The sequence below is a fragment of the Marmota marmota genome, unplaced genomic scaffold (assembly GCF_001458135.2).
Source record: "Marmota marmota marmota unplaced genomic scaffold, marMar, whole genome shotgun sequence".
Taxonomy (NCBI): Eukaryota; Metazoa; Chordata; class Mammalia; order Rodentia; family Sciuridae; genus Marmota; species Marmota marmota.
In genome coordinates this window covers 41,901,045-41,912,149 of record NW_026000057.1, presented here as the reverse complement: position 1 = coordinate 41,912,149, position 11,105 = coordinate 41,901,045, and the positions used below count along the sequence as shown (strand labels likewise).

Sequence of the window (11,105 nt, the reverse complement as noted above, 5' to 3'; positions counted from 1 at the left end):
GCCTGGCATGCGTGCGGCCCGGGTTCGATCCTCAGCACCACATACAAACAAAGATGTTGTGTCCGCCAAAAAGTAAAAAAAATAAAAAAATAAATAATAAAAATAAAAATAAAAATATTTCTTTAAAAAAAATATATATCTTTTATTTTTATTTGTTTATTTATATGGGGTACTGGGGATTAAACCCAGGACCTCATGCATGCGGGGCAAGTGCTCTACCACTGAGCTTCAACCCCAGCCCCCAAATACTATCATTTTAAGACTCTATCATTATATGGCACTCAGAAGAAAAGTAGTCAGTTAAACATTATAGAATACCTTATTACTTCAACTTTTTTTTTTTTTTGGTGGTGCTGAGGTTTGAACCCAGGGCCTTGTGTATGTGAGGCAAGCACTCTACCACCTGAGCTATATTCCCAGCCCTTATTTAGACTTTGAAAAACATTAAAACAACCTTTTTATTGTGGCAAAAACATATATCATAAAATTTATCATATTAACCACTTTTTTCCAGTTTTAGATTTTTAAATTATTTCATTTTATATAATTATTTGCTATGCCTTTCTTTTTATTTATTTATTTTTTTGGTATTACTGGGGATTAAACCCAGGGCCTCATGTGTGATAGGCAGGTGCTCTATCACTGAGCTACATCCCCATCCCTTTTTATTTAGAGATAGGGTGTCACTGAATTGCTTAGGCTTGTATTGAACTTTCTCTTCTCCTGCCCCAGCCTCCTAAGTAGCTGGGATTGCATGCCTATACCACTGCATCTGGCCATATTAACCATTTTTAAGTATACAATTCAGTGGTAGTAAGCATATTTTCATTGTTTAAAAACAGATCTCTAAAACTTCTTCATCTTCACTTAGACTTATTTTTGATTCATTTTTGAAAATGTATTTTTATTTATAATTGACATTATACATATTTATGGGGTTTGGCGTTACATTTCATTACATGTATACGATATATAATGAGTAATTATCATATCTGTCATCTCAGACATTTATCACTTCTTTGTGTTGGAAGCATTCAGAATCTTACTAGCTATTTGAAATATTCAATTAATTTGTCTATTATCATCATCTGTGTTATAGAATATTAGAAATTATTTCTCCTGTCTAGCTGTACCTCTGTACACGTTAGCCATCCTCTCATCATCTCCCCTTTTCTCTCCCCCAAACCCTTCCCAAGCTCTGGTAACCACTATTGCATTCTCTAATTCTATAAAATAAATGTTTCAGTTTCCATATAAGTGAGAATGTGTGCTATTTGTTTTTCTGTACCTGACTTCTTTCACTTAACATAATGTCCTCCAGTTCTATCCATATTACTGCAAATGATGGAATTTCATCATTTATTATGGCTGAAAATATTCCATTGTGTGAGTACACCAGAGTTTCCTTATCCATCCATCCATCAGTATATACCTATCTTGGCTATCATGAATAGTGCTGCAGTACTTAGGGAGTACAGATGTTTCTTTGACATGATGATTTCAATTCCTTTTGCTGTATACCCAGTAATAGGATCACTGGGTTATCTCATAGTTCTGTTCTAATATTTTCCATAATAGTTTTACTAATTGACATTCCCACTAACAGTGGATAAGAGTTCCCCTTTGCATCCTTCTAGCATTTGTGTGTGTGTGTGTGTGTGTGTGTGTGTGTGTGTGTTTCTGTAATGGCCCTTCTAACTGGGGCAAAGATGATATGCCATTGTGGTTTTGATTTTTGTTTTCCTGATGGTTAATAAAGTTGAGGATTTTTTCATATACCTGTTGGCCATTTGGATTATTATTTTTTTTTAAAGAAATGTCTATTCAGATTATTTACCCATTTTAAAATCAGATTATTTTACTTTTTGCTGTTGAGTAATATATTCTTGATATTAATCCCTTGTTGAATAAATATTTTGTTTATATTTTTTTCCATTCTGTAGGTTTTCTCTTCACTCTCTTGTTTCCTTTACTGTGTAGAAGCTTTTTGATTTGATATAACCCCATTTGTCAGTTTTTTCTTTTGTTGCCTATGCTTTTAGGGTCATATCAAAAAAAAAACTTTGCCCAAACCAATGTTCCACAATGTTTCCCATTTTATTTTACCAGTTGCATAGTTTTTAGTTTCTTTCTTCTGTATATGGATATCCATTTTCCTGCATCATTTTTTGAAGAGACTTTCCTAAGATTGAGGTCAAAGTTCCAGATGACTCAATTTCTGGTGAGGACCTCTTCATGCCTTGCAGATGGCTGCCTTCTTGCTATGTCCTTACATGGCCTTTCCTTGTTGTGTGCCTTGGAGAGGGCAGAGAGAGAAGAACAATGGGAGGGTGAGAGAAAGAGAGAGCATGTGTGCAAACACATATAAAGAAGAAAGTAAGGGATCTTTGATGTCTTTGCTGATATCAGATCAGGGTCTCATACTTATGACCTCATTTGCCTGAGCTTTCTTCTAAAGGCCCTGTCACTAAGAACAGTCACATTGAGAGGTATGGCTTCAACATGTGAATTTGGGGGGCACATAATTCTGTCCATAGTAGGGAGCAGCAGCTTTGGTGAGTATGTAGACAGAGATAAGGAATGCCTGTGAAAAAGACAAGTAGAGATATTAGAGTACATGGATTTGTTCCAGAGAAGATGTTTGTACATTTATTTGCACAACGAAAAGTTTAAAGCAATGGGAATGGATGGATTTATTTAAAAAGTATAGAGAGTAGAGAGCCTGGGTTATCTCCCCTTCTCAGAATGGAGACAGATCAATAAAATATTGAAATAGCCAATAAAATAAGAACAGAAATATATCCTATTTCATTTAGCAACTCAGAGGTCATTGGTGACCTTGGCAAGATCAGTTTCATTTAAATGGTAAGGTTTTGTAAAAAACAGTTTAGAGAAACAAAGAATGAGTGAGAGGTAAGAAAATTGACATTATGGCAAACTCATGAAAAAGAATGGCATATTTAGTCAGTCATTCATTCAGCAGACATTTCTTTATGTTACACTATCAAGATAAGCATGTGAATAAAACAGGTAAATTCTGTCCTCATAAAGGAGGAGTAAAAGGAGACAGACAATGAAAATATACACTACTCAAGGTTTTGGGTGCTGAGGAGAATCATATAGCTATGTAAGAAAGTTAGGGAATGCAGGTGAGGATGGAGTTCTATTTAAGTAGGTAAGGTCAGGCCTCTTCAGTAAGATAACATTGGAGTAGAGAACTAGGTGAAGGAAGGGAGAATATTCCAGGCACAGGTAATAACAAATGCAAAGGTTCTGAGGCAAGAGAAGGCTGGTCAGTTTGTAGAACAGCAGGGCTGCCGTGGAGTGAGTTAGGAATGAGCGAGAGGGAGAGTGGTAGAAGTGAGGTCAAAGAGCAGGAAGCCGGGCTTGGTGGTGCATGCCTGTAATCCGAGCGCTTCCAGAGGCAGAGGCAGGAGGATCACAAGTTCAAAGCCAGCCCTAGCAATGGTGAGGCACTAGACAACCCAGTGACACCCTGTCTCTAAAATACAAAATAGGGCTGAGGATGTGGCTCAGTGGTTGTGCACCCCTTAGTTCAATCCCCAGTACTTTCCCCTGACACCACCTCCTACCCCCAACAAAAGAGTAGAAAGTAGACTGGTCAGATAGGGCCACAGAGGACACTTGAAGAGCTGCCTCGTACTTTGAAAGAGTCTGAGAGCCATTAGAGGGTTTGATCAGAGAGGTTAAATACTTGAACTGAAATTTTAAAAAGAATTCTGGCAAGTTTGTGGAGAAGGTAGTAGGAGTAGGGGAACACGGTAGAATATTCAATCAGCATTTTCTCTTATTGTAATTTTTATCCAATGGGAAATGCAGTCTAAATTGCCCAGTTTTAAATTCCCAACTCTGCTGTGTATAAGCTGGATGAATTTAAGCAAGTCTACTGTTTTCTGCTTTTTTTCTTAGTTCCATCAGTTGCAAAATAAGGGAAATAAGAGTATATACTTCATATGGCTATGATGAGGATTAAAGTTAACAATAGCAAGTGCTCAGAACAGTCCCTGGTACATAGTAAGAATTTGATAATATAGAAAAGCTATTATTGTCATGTTGATCAAGTTATAATTTCCCATTTGTTTGTATCTTTCACTAGAATGAGCGCCTTTCGTGGAGACCATGAATATTCATTTTCTCATTCTTACTTCCTAGCACAACACCCCAAACCCAGTAGCTAATCAAGAAAATGTTTTTTAAAAAAATGTATATGTACATATGTGTGTGTGTGTGTGTGTGTAGTTTCTGGTTTTGTTGGGTTTCTTTTTCTTTTTTTTTTTTTTGGTGGTACGGGGGATTAAACTCAGAGCTTTGCACCTGCCAGGCAAGCACAGATACACCCCAACCCTAAATGTATAAATGTATATTGTATATTTATTAAAAAAGAAACAAAATGAACATACATACATACAAGCATATTTATTTTTATAAGTTCAAACCATTCAGAAAAGTATGAAATTACAAGTAAAACAGCCTCTGATCCCACTCCTATCAGAATCCACTCCTAACATCTCTAAATGTCTATTTTTAAATTCTGTTTATACAAACATATTAAATATGATCATCATATTAGCTTTTAAGATGGTTTATTTCTGGAATTAGCATCAGCAAAATTAAAGGCCGATCTAATGAAAATAATAGTGAATTGGGATATATTTAAAAAGTCACTTATTGAGGAACAATGTGTTGAAGTTTCAGTCAAGTATAGATAAACCCCAGATCTGAGGACATAAGAGAAAACTATGTGTAGGAATTTAAACTTTCACAAGTCCAAATATGAAACCTGAGTCTCTCACGGTAGTAACTGATCTTTAGAACCAAATCCTCATAATCCAATTCTCTCTTAATGAGAATTGGACACACTTCAAATAAATCTGAAGACTTTGTATTCTCTGTTTGTTTGTTTAATTTTTTTTTTAGTTGTAGATGGACCCAATACCTTTGTTTTGTTTTATTTATTTTTTTATATGGTGCTGAAGATTGAACCCAGTGCCTCACACATGTTTACAACTCCAGCCCCTGTGTTCTGTTTTACTTCTATTATTGTTGATTTTAATGAATTATCCTGTCCTTTTTGAAGGAAGTTTTATGATAATTTGCTCTCACCATAGCTTTAGAATGTGCTTGAAATCATTATTGTTATTTAAAAAAATTGCTTTAGTTGTAGATAACACAATACCTTTATTTTATTTATTTATTTTTATGTGGTGCTGAGGATTAAACCTAGTGCCTCACACATGCAAGGCAAGTGCTCTATCACTGAGCTACACCCACAACCACAGCCCCTGAAATCATTATTTTTATAATGTAAATTACTAAAATTCATTCAAACTATAAGGAAAAAATGTATTAAGATTTTTGTCTGTTATTTTGTTTCTTCTTTCTTTATAGGTGAAGTCACCAGAACAAAAGTTCTCTACATTGAGTCCTGTTTCTACTTTTTCTTTGAACTCAAGAAATGAAGATGTTCTAGAATTCTCTGAAGAGTCCCTGAAAGCAAGAACTTCACCTGGTGACCTTGACTTTCTCTGCTTGGAATCTATATTACTCAAATCACTATTAGTCCATGTAGTGAAGTTTTTATTTGAGAGATAGTTACTAACCAAAAATATCTTGGAACTAGATTCAGTATCATAGCCCTTGAGGCCTTCCCACATCTTTTCTTTCTTTTGACTTTTTCTATTTTAGATAGTGGTCTCAATTACAATACTCCCTTCTAGTTCCTTCTTACTTCTCACTCCAACTGTCTTATCACATGCCACTGAAAATGTCTTTGACACTTCTCACAGTTGTAACTCCACAGTGTAACCTCTCTATGACCACTTTTTCTCTTGGAGGAATGACTCATTGCAAATGTCTCCTCAACACTGATGGTTGACCTTAGCATAACCTTAGTTTCCTTTTTTGCTTTGGGATTCTGGCAGTATCAAGAAACTCTTCAACTTCTGATATCATCATTGCACTCTCAGGCCTCAGTGTTTTCATATATTTTGATTCTTGTAAATTCTTTCCTGCTTCTTAATAAGTATACTATTATTCTATAGGTCTTCCACTAACTTTTATTTTCCTCTTTCTCCTTTCCTTTTCTTTTTTAAAAAATGATACTGGGAATTGAACTCAGGGATGTTTTTTCACTTAGGTAAATCCCCAAGCCTTTTTATTTTTTAGACAGAGCATAAGTTGCCCAGAATGACCTCAAACTTTCCATCCTCTTGCTTCAGCCTTCAGAGTTGCTGGGATTACAGGCATGCACCACTGTGCTGGGCTTCCTCTCTCTTTTCTTATCATCTCATCAATATATATTCCCTTCATTCAGAAGTTATGTTGGGTGAGGATGATGTTATATTTAAATTTTTTTATTATAAGTGGGTGATATAAAGAGTAAAAAAGTTTTATGTGAATGAGTAGGTGGCTTGGAGTCAGAATGGAAGGAGCAGGTATTTTACAATAAGTGTAATGGCAAGGGATTAACATGATTTTTATAGTTATGCCATCAATCTTTCACTTCCTTATTGGAGTTTTAAATTTTCTGTCAGTATTGTTTGACCAACTTGTTAGAATTACAACACAGCAGTTTATAAAAGAATATTCATTGACTCACCTACTGCTTTACTATTTCCCAAATGATCTCCAGAATTTATTTCCCACAAAACAGAAATGTTGTCTGAAAGGTACGTTACTATACAACAAGAATCTATAGCATTGTCAGATGAAAACTTTAAGCTTTCATAGTTTCCACACAGTATTATTTATATTTCTAAGTATTCAACAAATATTAATTGCTTCTTACATTTCTAGGAGCCTCTTTATACCAAAGCTGATGATAGGAGGAATTATAAAACTCATTCAGGCAAAAATCTGCCATGAGTTTATCAGAATTGTATTCTTATAATATTCTAATAGATCAAAATAAAGCTAATATCTTTATGCTGAAGAGTAACATGATCATTCATGAATATAATAAACATATAAAGGAAGTTACAATCACATAGTCATAAGTGAGCTATGAAATTCAGTCTCTGGAGAATGAATATAAAATAAATATTAAAACCTTTTTCTGGGTTCTTATCATGATCCTGCCACTTGGCAGATAAGTTACTTCTGGGCCCCTTTGGTTTCATCTGTAAAATGAGAATGATATATCCTTTCTTGGCTTTGAAATGCTTTGAAACCATTAGTTCTATATAAATATAATATCAGAATTTTAGGAAAAAAATCCTTAGTTAAAAAAAAATAGTACTTCAAGTTTATCAGTCTTAAAGTTTTAAAATCTGTAAAATATCTTTGAAATTTTTATTTTTGAGATTAAAACCATTTTTAAATGAAATAAAAATATATATGCATATACTTAAGTGTATATGTATATATATATATATTTATTATTTATAGAGCAAGTTGGTACTTTAGCCTTGGTGATGACTGGTAGTACATTTTCTATTTAATCAGCATCAGCATTATTTTCTTTCAGGAATGAAAAAAATTAGTTCTCCGAAGAATAAAAACCTTCAACGTCCCCCATTAGTAAGTAGAGCCGGAGTTCCTTCTCCTGAACTGCCTAACTTAGATTCTTATTCATTTGTGTTCAACTGTGACACATCAGAGTCTTCTGGTTTCCCCACGTTCAACTTGCAGGAAGAGTCAGCAGTTTTTCCCTTTAGCTTTGGGTCTGAGGACCAAAGTGAAACTTTCTCTGAAGAAGCTATGAAAATGACTCCAGGGGATGTTTCACTGATCAATACAAAATCTCAAAGCAAGTGGCTAAAATATGAAAATACATCCCAATGTAACTTGACTACTCCAAACAGAGTTGATCTAGGAACAGATGGCTTCTTCAATGAGGCTATTTCTGGGATGCATTTTAGTGACTCCTGTGAAGGGCAGAGTGAAGCTCTGAATGAAAGTTCTTTAGACTCTGTGCATTTGCAAATGATAAAAGGCATGCTCTATCAACAGCAGCAAGGTTTTAGCAGTCAAGATTTGGTTTCCAGAAAGAATGCACTTTCTTTGAGTTTAAAGCAGACTTCCAAATCTGAGGAGGGTCAAAATGTGTTAGGAAAGTCCACCTGCTACAACTACAGTGCACAGGATTTACAGGTGAGGAAATGCACCAGTCTCTTTTTATCCAATAGTTGCTGCCTAAATTTCAACAAAAGAAACACAGGTGCAATTTCACCTTTGGAATATATGGATTTTTTGATCTAGAGCTCTACCTATAGTTACGTCATCTCCTTTGATTTAAAGTCTTCCCTACTAGTTGTGAACGTTAAATGAAATTGTATGTTTGAAATTATCTGGTGCTATGTCTTCCATATAATAAGTATTTGATAAATTTAGCTCTTATTTCTGTATTAGAAATGACTACTTCCAATATAAATAGTACCATTCTTGTTTTTATTTATGACTATGAAGTCAATTTTTCAATTGGATTATTGTTAGGGTAATGGTACATTTATAATACACTGGTTATAATTCCTTTTTTTTGTGTGTGGTGCTGGGGATCCAACCCAGGGCTTTGTGCATGCGAGGCAAGCACTCCGCCAACTGAGCTATATCCCCAGCCCCTTGTTATAATTCTTATTATAGTTATAACAAGAAATAGAGATATACAATGATCCATTCAGTTACATTTTCCTGGCTAAAAAAAAAAAATTAAAAAATTAATGAGCTAGACCAAGAAATTTAAAGGTGAATGTTTTCTCTGAAAGGTGGAAACTAATCAAAATAAGGGGGGGGTGGGTAAAGAGGAAGATGGATTCCACCGAAATAGAAGAAAGATCAGAAGAGTAGAAGAAGGGGATTGAGGAAATGATAAGGGAGTAAATCTGATAAGTGATAAGTGGAATAAATCTGACCTAACTTTACTATGTACATATATGGATATATGACAGTGAATCTCACTATTATACAAGTCACTAATTAGGAAAAAACAGCAACTGTAAGTAGCAGAAAGATCAGTAGAGTAGAGAGAAGGGAACAAGGGGTGAGAGGAAGGGAGGGAAAGGGAAGTACTAGGGTCTGACTTAGAGCAAAGTATGTTCCATGTCTTTATAGTTATGTCAAAATTAACCCTAATGTTATATATAAACAAAAAAAATAAAAGAGAGAGAGAGAAAAAAAAATTCAAGGACTTATTAAGAGGTAGCCAAAAATGTTATTTAAAATTAAAAGTCTTATGCATTGTTATTCTGGCTCTATCTGTATTCTCATTTAAAATTAGAAAACAATTTTCATGGACTCAAGAAACCAAAAGTAAAGTTAGTATATTTTCTTAAACATATCTATTTTTTTTTTTTTTACAAAAAAGAGAGAGAGAATTTTTTAATATTTATTTTTTAGTTTTTTGGTGGACACAATGTCTCCATTTCACTTTTATGTGGTGCTGTGGATCATCCCCAGCGCCCCGCGCATGCCAGGTGAGCAAGCTACCGCTTGAGCCACATCCCCAGCCCTCTTAAACATATCTATAAAAAATAATTTCCTCAATGATAAACTGTTTTTTTTTTTTTTTTTTTGGAGCTTTTATAATTGAATCATTTCATTTCAGGAGATAAACCGCTCGGAGCTATGCTTCCCAAGTGGACAAAAAGTAAAATGTGCTTATCTTCCCAAAAGGCAGATTCACATACCAACTGTTTTTCAGTCTCCAGCTGATTATAAGCAAACCTTTACCTCTTGCATCATAGGTATGACTGTTATATTTTTATTTTATTCTGATGGCCACTTAGTGTAATAGAACTATGGGAAAGTGTATTCTGAATTTTCAGGTATATTAATTCTCCACTTCAGATTTGTTTTCTACGTGTTTACTTGTTTTTGACAGTAACCATTATTCTAATTTTTGATCAAAATAGAGCTTTAAAAACAAAAAATGAGGGCTGGGCATGTGGCTCAAGCGGTAACACACTTTCCTGGCATGCACCAGGTGCTGGGTTTGATCCTCAGCACCACATACAAATAAAATAAAGATGTTGTGTTCACCGCAAACTAAAAAATAAATATTAAAAAAAACCCCTCTCTCTCTCTTTAAAAAAAAACCAGAAAAATTATAAAATTTTAAAAATTATCTTTTTAAAATTATAGTTTTTCTTTCTTTTTGGTAGTTGTGTATGAGCAGCAGGCCTTTATTTTTTTATTTTTTGGGTACCGGGCACTTGACCACTGAGCCACATCCCCAGCTCTTTTTTTTTGTATTTTATTTAGAGAGAGGGTCTCGGTTGTTTAGTGCTTCACTTTTTGCTGAGGCTGGCAATCCTCCTATCTTAGCCTCCTGAGCCACTGTGCCCAGCTTATTTGTTTATTTTTATTTGGTACTGAGAATCGAACCCAGTGCCTCGCACATGCTAGCCATGTGCTCTGCCACGGAGCTACCGCCCCAACCTCATAATTTTTCATTTTTTAAAATAGAAGTATTTCCAGAGAGTATGGAAAAGCAGGACTCTGACTGAGAGAGGGCTTTCTGTAGTGGTTTGGCCCTGGGTGATGCAAAATTGTGAAAAATCAAATATTTTTTATAACAATATAAGTGACTTGTTTAGCTTCTATTTTTGTCTATTTAAAACATTCCTTTATTATGCTAAGTGAAATTTAGCCAATCCCCAACACCCAAATGCCGAATGGTTTCTCTGATTTAAGGATGCTGATCCATAATATGCTGTGGGACAGTGGGGATGGGAAGATTAAATGAACTCTAGATGGGGCAAAGGGGAAAAGGGGAGGGAGGGAAAAGAGTAGGAAAGATGGTAGAATGCGATGGTCATCATTAACCTAAGTACACGTAAGAAGAGACAAAGGATGTGACTCTACTTTGTGTACAATCAGAGACATGAAAAATTGTGCTCTATATGTGTAATATGAATTTTATGCACTCTGTTGTCATATGTAACAAATCAAAATTAAAAAAAAAACAGATCCCTTAATGTTGATTTGTTCAGTTTCATTTTTGAAAAAAAGATATTGATATTATGATTATAAAATTTCTGTGTTCATTTCAGCAATTTGTTAACATATGTAGAAGTATAAATCAGGGGGAAAATCATTTGCAACTTCTTCAACCAGAGATAAATATGGTCAAAAAAAAAAAAAAAAAA

The 11,105-nt window shown here is 34.6% G+C and overlaps 1 protein-coding gene across 7 annotated transcripts in view; it reads left to right on the top strand.

Annotated features, from left to right (window-relative positions):
• Zgrf1 (zinc finger GRF-type containing 1) overlaps positions 1–11,105 on the top strand; it is an 83,672-nt gene that overhangs the window by 35,360 nt on the left and 37,207 nt on the right. For 6 of the 7 annotated variants that reach the window (XM_048813747.1, XM_048813750.1, XM_048813745.1 and 3 more), the window contains 3 exons: positions 5,410–5,530; positions 7,487–8,112; positions 9,563–9,701. In XM_048813747.1, coding sequence (XP_048669704.1) covers positions 5,410–5,530; positions 7,487–8,112; positions 9,563–9,701 — 886 coding nt within the window. The remainder of the gene's footprint in view (positions 1–5,409; positions 5,531–7,486; positions 8,113–9,562; positions 9,702–11,105) is intronic. The other variant, XM_048813749.1, reaches the window with a different exon arrangement.